We start from the raw sequence: 12,335 nt of genomic DNA, 5'->3' as shown, positions 1-12,335 counted from the left end.
TTTTCTAATTGTGCTTAAAGACTTTTTTTTTAATCAAGAGCACCATATTTGGTATCTTGAGGAATCCCTTAGATTGTGTTTTCTTCAATGGTGTATAGCAATGCTCAGAATCAACATGCATGATGTTGAAGTGCTAAGAAAGCCAATGTCTTCTAAGATACACTTTCACTGAAAACCTTCAATGAGGAAAGAATATCTTCTGTGGCCCACAAATCACAGGACTCATCTCCACTTCATGTCAGTAATACCCCAGATACATCCTCTCTTATAAACTGCAAAGACAAACTGAAATGAGGAAAGGCACTAAAACACAAAATCACGACTCCATTCCCACTACCTTGGTGCACGTTCCTCCTACCATGAGCAAACTCATTGATTTTACCCAGATATGTATTACCTAGGAAACTACAACAGCTTTATTTTTTTTTTCTCTTACACTTTTACAACTCCACAAACATTACCAGGGTTTAAAGTCGAGTTCTAAAACAAAATAAGGCCTCCTTCAAAAAATGTGGGTCTTCAATACAGACACTACATAATGACATATTTGCTGTAAAACAATCCCATACTGCTTTTAGGTGCCCTGTTCCATGGAAGAAGAGTCCATGCTACAAATTTCAAATGTAAGGGAATTAATCTTTAACATGTTTCAAAACTTTGTGCAAGTAGGCAGAGCTCAACACTTCAGAGCACAGGGATTAAGAGCACATGCAGCCACTAGGTTTGCCACAAATGTCCCTGGTCAGCAGGAACCCTAGAGCATGTTGCACTGAAGTGGCATGTTATAATCCTCTCATACAATAACGTCTCAAAACTAGACTATCAAAAGTGAACTCAATCAAAGGTGAACAAGGTGAATCAAAGGTAAGCAAGATCCAGACCCCAAGTTCACACTCTCTGTACCCTGCAGAAGGTATGGACATATGGGGCACGCCTTGCATCCACATGGATTTTGCAGTTCTCTGGGAACTCTTCAGCAGGGTACCACGGCCACAAGCTTCAAGGAGGCGCATAGCACCCATGTGAGCAGGCAAAGCCAGGACCTGGAACCAATTCCATACCAGTAAGTAAGTAAGAATTGCTCAGCAATATCATTCAGAAAACTTCCCCGGAAGCTGAGGAGTCCTGCTTTAACAGCAGAATCCCACATAAAGCATTTTATCCTCAAGCAAGTAATATCCTCAAACAATCCTCAAAACGAATGAAAGGGATAACATTTGTTCTTAGGTCTTCTGAATCCTCTTGCTGATTTTACTGTCTTTTCCTAATCAATCATCACAGTTGCTTTACTGCCTCTGCATTTATGTACTTCTGCTACTGTTCTGCTACTGTAAATTAGCAGAAAGTGGGAAACCAATCATTCATACAGCTCGTGCCCAATAAAACAAAGGATAGTCCATCAGCCTACCCTTCTTCCATCATAAACATATATTACATCAGTAATAACCTGTATAGTCATTCTGCTTACTGCCACTAGGTAATTATTCAAAGTGGTGGAAAGAACATAAAAATATTGGAAAGAAATATAATTAAGGGCTAATTTTCCTCAGAGACCCTAACCCAAAGTAAAAAGATGAGATGCCTGCACAAGCAGCAGGTGAAAGAACTGAAAGAGATGTGAGAGGCTATAATGGAGGCAACAGTGTTTGGGAGGGGTCAAGGTCATATTCACAGAGATAAAACAGGTCCGAGTAAAGCCAGGAGACTAGCAAATGTCGGTACTGAAAGTCCATACAACCCTAGTTTTTGAGGCAGAAAGTCTCCTTCACATGTGGACAAACATAAACAAAGATTTATACTGGTAAGGGGCTAGAAGAAAACCTCTGGGTGGCACGAGGTTTTACAAATTTTAATCCACCTGCTAATGCCATTTAAAAACATGGATTTTAGTGAAAGCTGAAAGAGTCCAAGCCACAAAATTGCACCTTTAGACAGACTGAAGTTAATTCACATCTGAGATCTTGGGCTGATCTCCTAGTGGGATAATCTGCCTAAATCACATTTAGGTTCAGTTTCTCAGGGACTATTAGCAGTCTGCGTATCAACTTGCAATTTCTAGTTGCAAGAAAATCAGAAATGTAAAGTGTTTTTTCATATCCTGAGCACTATGAATTAGTAAGCACTACTATCAATTTCACCCTTATTAAGACATTCCTGATAGGATACTCTATTTTATAAGATACTGCTGTACTAATGATTTAACTGATTTTTTCAGCATTTCCCTACTCTATAATCTTTCCACATCTTTTTCTGTATTTTCCACTATGTTTTGCAGTGGTAGTTCCTGTTCATCTCATTCAATGTCAATAAATCTACCTATAGTACATTTATTGTACAATAAGTACAATGAGTGATACGTGTAGAAACTACTGGGCAATAGTAATGCTCCATAAGGCACTTCTCATTAAAGAAGCGTGAATTGGGAACTGTTTAATCTGGACGTTTTGTTTAAATGTAGCAGGACACGCTTAGAAATTTACTGAAACAGTAACAAGTCTGGCAAACTTGCCTTCTTTAAATTAACATTTTCGGCTGAAACCTCATTAAAGGGCAATGAAATTCCTGTATACTGCCTTTGCTAGCATTGGTGAGAACCAAGAGATTTATATGTAAACAGAAGTCTTTGCTTTTATACGCAAGCTCTCTCTCCTATTCAAATCATTCAACACTGGTACAAAATTCTAGGTTTCGGTCACACTAGAGCTTAATTCTTTAAAAACTTATTCAAGGGAGCAATATCCTGCTCCTTCCCTCAAGAGAAAGGACTTTGTGAAAACATGCCCTTTGCAGGAGATACTTCCTTATCCCATAGGCCTAGAAAATCCATAGGAATGAACTCCTTCTAGCTGGATGAAAGCAGAGGCAACCTGCCAATATGGGGCTCCCAACTCCTCATAGCCCTACAGTTTTGTGAGCTTCTGGTCTATGGTGAAACTGTGGGCAATGCTCTGCATGCACCCATGAACACAACCAGAAACCTCCACTGACTTCAGGAGGACCACAGAGGCAGGTCCCCATGCAAAGGGATGTGTCAGCTGCTGTCTCATCTATGTCCTCCAAAGCCAGAGACATCCTACATCTTCAGCAAAGGCAAGTTATACTGCATAGGAACTCAGATGATAGAAATGCTGAGTATTTTCTGACAGTTCAAGGAAGGAGAAGGCACCATGAAGGAAGTGCTCTTCACCTTATAGATGAGATACTCACCCCTGAAAAGCTCCCTGTAATCGGTAATCACAAACATGGAGCAGGAATAGCAGCGTTAGCCTCTGTTTTTCAACAGGAGAAGAACCAAGGAGCACCCACTGCAAGCACAAACCCCTCCATACCCTTTCCACGCAGCACGTGGTTACGTGGAACTCACCGCCATGCAAAATCTTTGATGCCCAAAATAGAAATGCTGTTTGACAAGTAAAGGTGTATAGCTCCTTCAGAGGCTGCTACATGCAGTGGCCTGAATAAAAGCTCCGACTTAAGGCAGTCCAGTGACAGCTGAAAACTGAGAGGATAGATTAGGGGAAGGATCAAACCTAGATTTGCCCTGTGCCTTATATTTTTCTTACGCCACCTAATGCCCAGAACTGGAGACAAGACATGTTAAAGAGCTGAGGCGCGAGTCCCGCACATTCTGTATCCTCGCTATGTTCTTATCTTTCCAGATGAGAAAGCTGCATGAAAAAAAACATGGATGACATGATGAATTTTCAGGGAACAGCAAAGTCTGTCCTCTATCAGCTCAGTGAAATACGGACCTTTCTGGAATCTCCTTAAAACAAATTTTTCATAGAGGATTACAGCTTATTTGTATCACTGTCTGAGAGCAAAAGCCAAAACAATTCCAATGGAATTAAAATGTTTAACCTTGGTTCAATTCTACTGTCTAATGGGACCTGGTTAATTTTAGCGCCACAAAATGATTAAGCCAAGTAATTTCCAAGATACTGCCTTCTGTATGCAAATGTTAAACTTGTTCAGTGCAATTCCTCATGCTGTTTCCAGTTAAAAGTAAAAATAAGCTGGTGTCAGAGTGAAAACACAAAATACGGACATTAAAATTACACCATCAATTTCTGCTAGCAACTGCGTGTCATTTATTGTCATTTGCCCCACACAACCATCCAATCTTAACTCTCAAACTATTAAAAAGTTGATTATGTTCAACACAGTATGTTACCTAAACTAGTGTATTGGATTTTACTGCAGGTGTTATTATTCTGACTTGTGCATTGAATTTTACTACAGATACTATTCTTCTGACTTCTCAATGCTGTCTCATCAGCAACTATTTACTTTCCTTGCTACTATTTAAGGTAAGTGCTTCTAAGCGTATGCTGCAGATATACCAAACCTGCATTCCATTTAACCATTAAAAGCCTTTCACTTAATGATTTTTGAGGTTTTTCCCTCAAAAAATCCTCTTCAAAGTCAGCATGCTCCTGATTTGAATAACAACTTTGTTAGTTATCCACACGCTATTTACCTTTGCTGCAGAGTATATTAAAAAGGATATGTCACTTACACACACTTTGCTCACTGCGAGTTCAGTCCATCATGGTGCCAAACACGACCAGTTCCCTTTGCAATTATAATTTTCAGTACTTCTGAGTGGCTCAGAACCTCTAAGGATCCACTTCGAGAACATGATAAATAATTTTTTTAATAGCCAGTCTGAAGATGAATACACTCCTTTGTGCACTTAATAACATGGTCTCTAATAAAAAGATTTTCGTCCCAGTCGCTTCATTTGTTCTGACAGTAGAAACACACTCTGTGTAAGAAGCAGGCTCTTTCTGAACTAAATATGGCCCCAGTCCTGCAAAGTTTATTTGTTACTGTATACAGTCTTTCTGTACAGTGGCAAGTAGCTCTCAGGTACATTAATTGTACATCAGGCCTTGTGCTACACCACAACAATTTTTTTTTTCCACAACAGAGATTGCAAAATTTTAAAATCAGTCAGTGTTCTGTTACTCAGTAAGTTGTTCAGTAACCTAGTAATTTGTCTTTAAAAAGCTATCATTCACTGAAATGCGAAAAGCAAACGAAAAAGGACCAACAGCACACTTGTGCAATGTTCAGACATTGTCTGTGATTTTTAACAAGCAGGAAAGCAAGGCATAGGGAAGTAACAGTGTGTCCAAAATCACAAAAGCCATCTGAAACAGAATTAGGTACAGAAACAACTCACTGCTCCCGAAGTAACAAGATCATCCTCGACTGAATGAAACCTGCTCCAGTAGGACTCAGTGCTCACAGGCACATTTGGCAAACGTCTGTAAATATTCAGCAGAGTTTAATGTGCACACAACTACTTTATTTATCCAACCACATTCTAGCCTTGCAGCATTTAATCCTACGTGTTGAGTGATTATACAAAAACCTCAGTAGTGACCCCACCAAGTACGAAATGCCACCTCAGAGTCGATGTAATGCCCTGCTTCCTATTTCTTTAGTTTTATGAAGTCCTCTTGAAAAACTGGTTTCCAGTTTCACACAACTCTCTCCTCTCCAGACTGTATTTTTACAGGCATTTACTGGACAGAAAATATTTACAAAGGGGCAAATTCTGAATGTCTAAATCACGCATCTCAATTTGAAGTCAATAGGAATTTTAGGTCAAAATTAATATAAGGAACATAATTGAAGCAGGTAAGTAGAATAAACATCAACTCAAATTAAAACTGCATACACATAAATATTTAAACCAATGATATCTGTAAATAGCTTTTTCATATTTTCCCTAAGTCTAAGTCATCCTTTGTATATTTGAATTCATTTATAAACGGCCTGTCATTAGCAGACATTGAACTAGGTGCAAGCATTTTATCACAGTAGGGAGATGCATGAGCAGGCATAAATTTCACCCCTTAACAAGCAGAATATGCAATTTAATTTGATCAAGAATAATTAAATTTGTATAAATTCAGGAAATGTGTTCCACAGAGGACAAAACTTCAGTAGGTGAAATACATGTAAATAGGCAATTTTACATTTGAGCGAGAGAAACACATTGCGGCTCGATTAACAGTACAGGAATTATGGTATTTAGGCAGTCAGAGCTGCTTTTCAGACCTACGTGAAAGAAACTTCAAGGACCCAATCCCATAACTCTTACTGAGGCAAAATACCCTTTGTCTTTGGGTGGGAGGTTTGTTTTCTATGAGTAAGGAAGGCAGCAGGGGGCCCTAATTTACTTAGAATTCAGACAAAGACACACACTATATATTTTATAGGCAGGACCCAAGCTTCCGCTTCAAACAGATCCTCGCATGACTGTGCTTAGAAACTTTTTCAAAATGATACGCGACCATGAAAGAACAGTCTGACTATTTTATGGAGAAGGAGTTTAACAAGGGACTATGCAGAGATCCCAGTTCAGCCACAGCCTGCATTTCAGATGCTCTTCTTTTTAAATAAGTTTTGTGTTTGAGATTGATATGGGATTGATACTAACAAAAAACAAATTCCTCTATCAGCCACACATTTATAGTAATGCCAATTTCCATCTACTCTCCTGTCAGCACCCCTGAATGAGTTGGAGAGATGCCTCTTCTTGGAGGTAAACGGAGAGGAAACCTGATACATCCTCTGTCTGCTGGGCTGCCACCAGGAGTGAAATGGGATAGCAATTCCTGCCGTGGGGGCATCTAGTACTCCAGCCAACTAGCTCATCTCCCATGGGTGCCCTAACAGCTGTCATTTGGTAAAAAAAAATCTATTCACTTGCTGTATTTGCTTCAGAAAACACCCAGAGATACCCTCCTTCCCCATTCCCCCTCAAGCCCCAAATCCTCCCCGTGACTTAGCCATGCCCTAACTGCACGTACCCAGTTTAGAGCCTCGGGGAGTGGGGAAGCCACCAGGATGGGATCTTATCATTACAAGCCCTGGCTCAGGCCTTACGGTCTCAAGCAATTTTTAACTCTTTGTGAGAAGAAGTCTCTTTTGTCTCACACTTTGTGAAGTCCTCTCCATGTGTATGACAAGCTGGAAGGGCAGAGTTAGATGGGAATAATTACAAAAGCAAGTGAGGCCCAGGGAACCTAACACATTGCAGATATTTTCATGCTGGACAGGACTCTGAAGATACGTGGGGCTTCATTACTTTTTATACTATTAAACGCAGGAAAACTAAAAAAACCTAAATTGGTGCAAGCAAAGCCACACCTATTGATTCTCAAAGTTTTTCTCCTTACAAAGAAATGTAAAGAGGTAAGTAATTGTAGCAACCAAAGGCAGCTCCTCTTTCTGGGATATCAAATTTGAAACAACTTTGATCATCACAAAATTATTACCAAATAAAAACCAAAGCCTCCTGATGCAACCCTGCCAGGGACTTGCACACACCCCACCGGACACCCCATCCCTCCCTGCCCCACTCGCCCCTCGCTCCAGAGCTCTGCTTGGTACCGGTAAACCTGGCAGGGCCATCTGGGGCCCCCGGTGGTGGCAGGGGAGCCCCGGGAGGAGGTCATGGCATGGAGGGGAGGGCTGCGGCCACCAGTGGAGAGGCAACGCAAAGCAGAGAACATCTGGAAGTGAGCCACCCAGTCCCATTTCTGGAAAAAGGCCAGCTGTTGAAAGGGACCAAAAAAGTGCACCAGGCCGAAAATAACTGAACAGACTGAAATTACAGCCAGCGCTAGCTGCCTAACCTGCTTGATTTTCCGCACGGTTTGATCAGCGGCAGCTGCTCGCTCATGTGGTGCCTTTTGAGACCGAAAAGCCCCGTCCCTCCTGAAAAGTTTGGCGGGCAAAGGGGGCCGGGGGAGGGCCGGGGGGTGTAGCGGAGCCCCGTGCCGCAGCGGGGACGGGGGTCTCCGGCTCCCGCGGGCGGAGCTGCCCGCAGAGGGGGAGCCCCACGGTCCGGGGCGCCGGGCGAGGCAGGGCATCACGCACCGGCTCCCTGCTCTCCCGCGGGCGACCGCAGCCTGGCTGGAGATGACCTGCCCCTGGAGAGCAACAGCGCCTGTGGCCGAGCTACCAGCTAATCCCAAACGGATTATTAGCCTCCCCAGACAGCCGCAGTTTAGCGGGAACGGGATGTCAGGACGGGGCATGCGGCTCGGCTGGGCTCGGCGTCCCGGCTCCTCCGCCGGGATCACGTCGGACCGGAGCGGAGCGGCGCAAACTGTGCGGGGCGGAGAGCGAGACCAGGGACCTGGCCGGCGGGGAGGGCAACCGCAAGCCCCCACCTCCGCGCTCAGCTCTCCGACCGCCCTGTGCCCCCCTGGCACCCGCGGCAGCAGCGGGCAGCGACCCCCCAGCCTGCCCCCCCGGGCTCTGCCCCCCGCAGCTCGCCCTGCTTGCTCAGGCCGGCTGCCCTCCCCCCCCCGGCACCCCCTGGGCCGGCTCAGCCCTCCCCAGGCAGGGTGGCGGTGGCGGCGGGGTGCAGTGCCACCAAAACCCACTCGTCCCGTGCAGAGGGGGCAAGTGCGGCAAAGAACCTGGGAGGGGGAAAGGTGTGCTGAGGGACCCTGGCACCCCGAGGGACACGTCTCGGCTTCAGGGGCCTCCCCTCCGCAAGGAAAGGACACGGGCCTTTGGTGGTGGGGGGTTATACGCCTCCCCCCGCCCCGACATGCAAACTGAAAGGTCTAGAAACCACCATCCCCCCCAAGCCCTTCCTCCAGAGCATCGCCGCTCGCCCAGAGCACCGCGGCGCTGGAGCCGGCCCCCCCGGGGGGCGGTCGGCGGCGGCAGCGGGCAGGGCAGCGGGCAGGGCAGCGGGCAGGGCAGCGGGCAGGGCAGCGGGCAGGCAGAGCCACGCCGCGGCTCTGCTCTCCCCCTGCGGCCACGGCCCCTGCCTGCGCGGCCCGGGCAGGGGGAGAGGGGGCGTCCCCAGCGGCTGCGGGAAGGTGGCCGGCTGCCCTGCCCCTGCCCCTGCCTCTGCCCCTGCCTGCCCCATCCCGCCCCGGCGGGGCACACGGCTTGGAAGTTGCCCCCGGCCGGGGGAGGCGGCGCGCTGCAGCGCCAAGGGGCGAGTGAAGCAAAGGGCACTTTGCGGGAGGCTGAGCGCAGCCTCCGGCGGGGCATTTCGGCCTCTTTGGTATGCTGAGAGGTGGCTGCTCTTTGCTGCAGCGGCAGCGGCGGGGAGGACAGGGGCGAGACGAGCTGGCAAACGGGAGCGAGGGGGGAGAGAAAAAATCCGCCGAGGTGCCCGCCGCGACTCTCCGCACCGCCCTGAGCTGGGCAAAGCAGGAGCCGGCACCCCGGCTGCCGGGGCGGAGAGGGGTGCGGGCTGCCAGGGCTGCTGCTTGTTGATGTTGGGGTGTCAGAGAGGCAACGAGAGCCTATGATCTACTACACTGCAGTGCCAGCGTCAAGAGCCTCCTGCTCGGGAGCTGCCACTGCAGGGCAGCCGGCACACACGGCATCCCTCCCCTCGCAGCCCGGGCTCCAGCGGCTCTCGCCTCCCCAGGCACGCAAGCGCTGGCAGGCAACCTGCCGGCCGCGGGGAGCGAGCGCGGCGGCGGGGGGGACCAGAGCCCGGTGTGAGGGGGGCGGGGAGGGCCGGTATTTCCCCTGAACAGCTCCCGGCTCCCCCGCCCGCCGAGCATCCCTTCTCGCCCACCTTGCTCGCCGAGCCGCGGGCTTGGCCGCACGGACGCCCCGAGCGAGAGGGATGCAACAGCAGCGCCGTGACCCCCCGGGACCGGGCGGCCCAGGGCACCGGCATTTGCATTTCTTATGTAATGTACTGCAAGTTTCCCCCTCGGAGCCGGGCTGAACCGAAGCGCATGATCCTGGCTGCCAGGCAGACATGGAGACGCACGCAGAGACACCGGCGTGTGCACAGAGGGGTCATCCCGGCAGGGAGAGGCGGAGGAGACGCAGCCACCCCGCCGGAGCCGCTGCTGCCGCTTGGCATAGCTGGCTGAGTTGCCGTCCGGGCACAAGCCCCAAGAAAGTGTCCACCCCCTTTCCTCACTCCCCTCCGCCTTCCTGGCCTAGAGTCCCGGGGGGTGAGTGATAACGGGGAGCCCCCGGGCCGGGGGCGGGGGGTGTCGGGCTCGACTTCAGAAAGCCGAGCGAGGCGGGTGGGGGTGTGTGCGGGGGTGACATATTGCAAGCTAATCAGAAAGTGCTGTGCAGGACCTGAGCCCCGGCACCCTCGCCCACCGCAGGCAGGGCCGGCTCACACCACCCCGGGAGACCCGGGCTCCCTTCCCAAAACTGACTGGGGGTGTGCACGGGGGGGGCTCGCACCGGGGACGGGAGCGGGGCGGGGGGGGGGTCTACCGGCTTCCCCTCGAAAAGGGTAGCGATATAAAAGTTTCCTCCTTGGAAATAGCACATAGAAACTAGGAGGTGCAGGCTGGGCTAGGGTCGCCTTTGATTTTGTTGTTTTTTTTTTTTCTTTTCCGTGGTGGCAGTGGCTGAAGCTAATCCAAACCGCTCCTTGCTTATTCATACACGTATGCACATGCATGTCCGTGCTGGCCTCGTTATATTTCCCCCTTCTCCCCTCAGCAGGATTGCAGATCTACCTCGGCGAGCAACAGACAGGGTAGCATAAAAGAAAAACAACGCAGTGCAATGGATTGCTTTGCTTACCAGTTTGGTTCTTGTTTTTCTTAAGACTCTTGCCACAAAGACACTGCAGCATATGCGATCCTTTGCTGAAAATGTTCCAAAGAAACCACATTGATTTGGGCGAAAAGCAATCCAGCAGCTTATACACCCTGAGAAAGAAGAGATCCTTGTGGTTGCATAATAATAAATTGAGACCAGTTCTCCTGAAGAGGGGCACCAGTTTTATCATAGAAAAAATGGTTATATTCCGATCTTCTCCCAGTTTTTTTTCCTCACGTGGTCTATTTCTTTGAGACTTTTCAACGGATGCTTTTTTTTCAGCCAGGCTGAATGGTTATTCCCCCTAGATCAGCATTGGATTATAACCAAAAGCGTGGAGAGAAAACAGAAGAAATCCCTTTTTTCAGCGTGAAGCCAAACGAAAAGTAAGGTAGTGAAATCCCAGCCGAGGCCAAAACCTCATCAGAGACACCGGCAAAACGCGGAAGAAAGATCCCCAGAGAGAAAACCATAGCCTGGTACTTGACTGCTAGGAGGATGGGTGGATCTGCAGAACAAAAGCCACGGCAGGATCCATCCTACTGAACGACTGCCATTGTGCAGCCCCGCGGCGGGAGAGCGCACCACCGGCACCCGGCGAAGCCCGGCTGAGGCGCAGAGACCGCTGCCGGCCGCGGGCGCGGACCCCGCCCGCAGCCCCCGCCGATGCCCCGCAGTCCCGCCGCCGCCGCCGCCGCCCCGCGACGCCGCCCGCCCTCGCCCGCGCGGGCCGCTCGCCTCCCGGCCCCGCTGCCGCTGCGCCCGCACCGCCGCGCAGGAGGCAGCACCCCCCGCCCCGCCGCGCCGCGCCGCGCCGCCCGCCCGCCGCAGCCTCGGCGCCCAGTCGCCGGCGGGCGCCGGGGGAGGAGGAGCCGCCCAGCCCCGCCGGCCCCGGGCGCCGTCACGTACCCACGTGCGGCCCGGCCCGGCACCGCCCGCGGGGAGGAACGGGCCGGCTGCCCCACGGCTGCCCCAGGGCTGCCCGCGGGGGCCCCTGCCCCCCGCGAAGTGTCCTGACCCCCGAAATCTGGCGCTCCCCCGGGGTGGCTCTTGCCCGCCTCGGTCGTGCCCTGGTCTCGGAGAACACGAATGGCCAACGCAGCCGCGAGCCGCCTAAATCAACCTGAAAACGGTGTCTCTGGATGCTGTCCCTGCTGGCGTCATACCTGGAAAGCGCTCTGCTGAGGTTTGGGGATTGCCTCAGCAGAGGCCAGCGGCGTCTCTTTCGTGTTAGGGTGGTGTCGCGCGTGGTGGAGTCCTGCGCCATGACGGGGGCTCCCACGCACGGCGTAACACCTACAGAGGCCGCGCTAAAATAACCCCACAAAGCACCCGCTGCGCAGCCGAGTTGAGAGGTCCCAGGCAGACGGACGAGCTCCTGAGCAGTGCCCTCATGGCTCCCCACAGTCCCACCCAGGGAGCGCTGCCCTCTCACCAGTCCTCCCCGGCCTCGGCGGGAGGGCTGCGCCGAGCAAGCCCACAGCAGTTGCACCCATGCATGGCAGTGGTGGCACTGGAAGAGCTGACAGCTGATGCCCATGTTGTCCTTCTCCCCTTTAGATGCTCTGATGGACTGTGGGGATACTGGAAGGCATTGGAAGTGATGGGACAGCGAGCATGAATAAATGAGGGAAAAGATGATGAGGTAGTAGTAGAAAGGAGCTGCTGAGAAGAAGAAGGTGGAAGGAGAAAACAGAGGTGATAGAAATGGGGCAGTGAACAGCTCGCTCTCCTCTCCTCTCCTGCTCTCTCATCACCAA

At 50.4% G+C, this 12,335-nt stretch overlaps 1 protein-coding gene across 2 annotated transcripts in view; it reads right to left on the bottom strand.

Annotated features, from left to right (window-relative positions):
- The window catches only part of FGF14 (fibroblast growth factor 14), a 411,580-nt gene extending 400,815 nt beyond the window's left edge, over positions 1 to 10,765 (bottom strand). For both annotated transcript variants that reach the window (XM_072853684.1, XM_072853700.1), the window contains exon 1: positions 10,558 to 10,765. In XM_072853684.1, the coding sequence (XP_072709785.1) occupies positions 10,558 to 10,765 (208 nt within the window). The remainder of the gene's footprint in view (positions 1 to 10,557) is intronic.
- Positions 10,766 to 12,335: the final 1,570 nt, after the last annotated feature.

This window comes from Ciconia boyciana, chromosome 1 (genome assembly GCF_034638445.1).
Source record: "Ciconia boyciana chromosome 1, ASM3463844v1, whole genome shotgun sequence".
NCBI classification, from domain to species: domain Eukaryota; kingdom Metazoa; phylum Chordata; class Aves; order Ciconiiformes; family Ciconiidae; genus Ciconia; species Ciconia boyciana.
The sequence above is the reverse complement of the archived record's forward strand: the minus strand, read 5'-3'. Positions and strand labels throughout refer to the sequence as shown.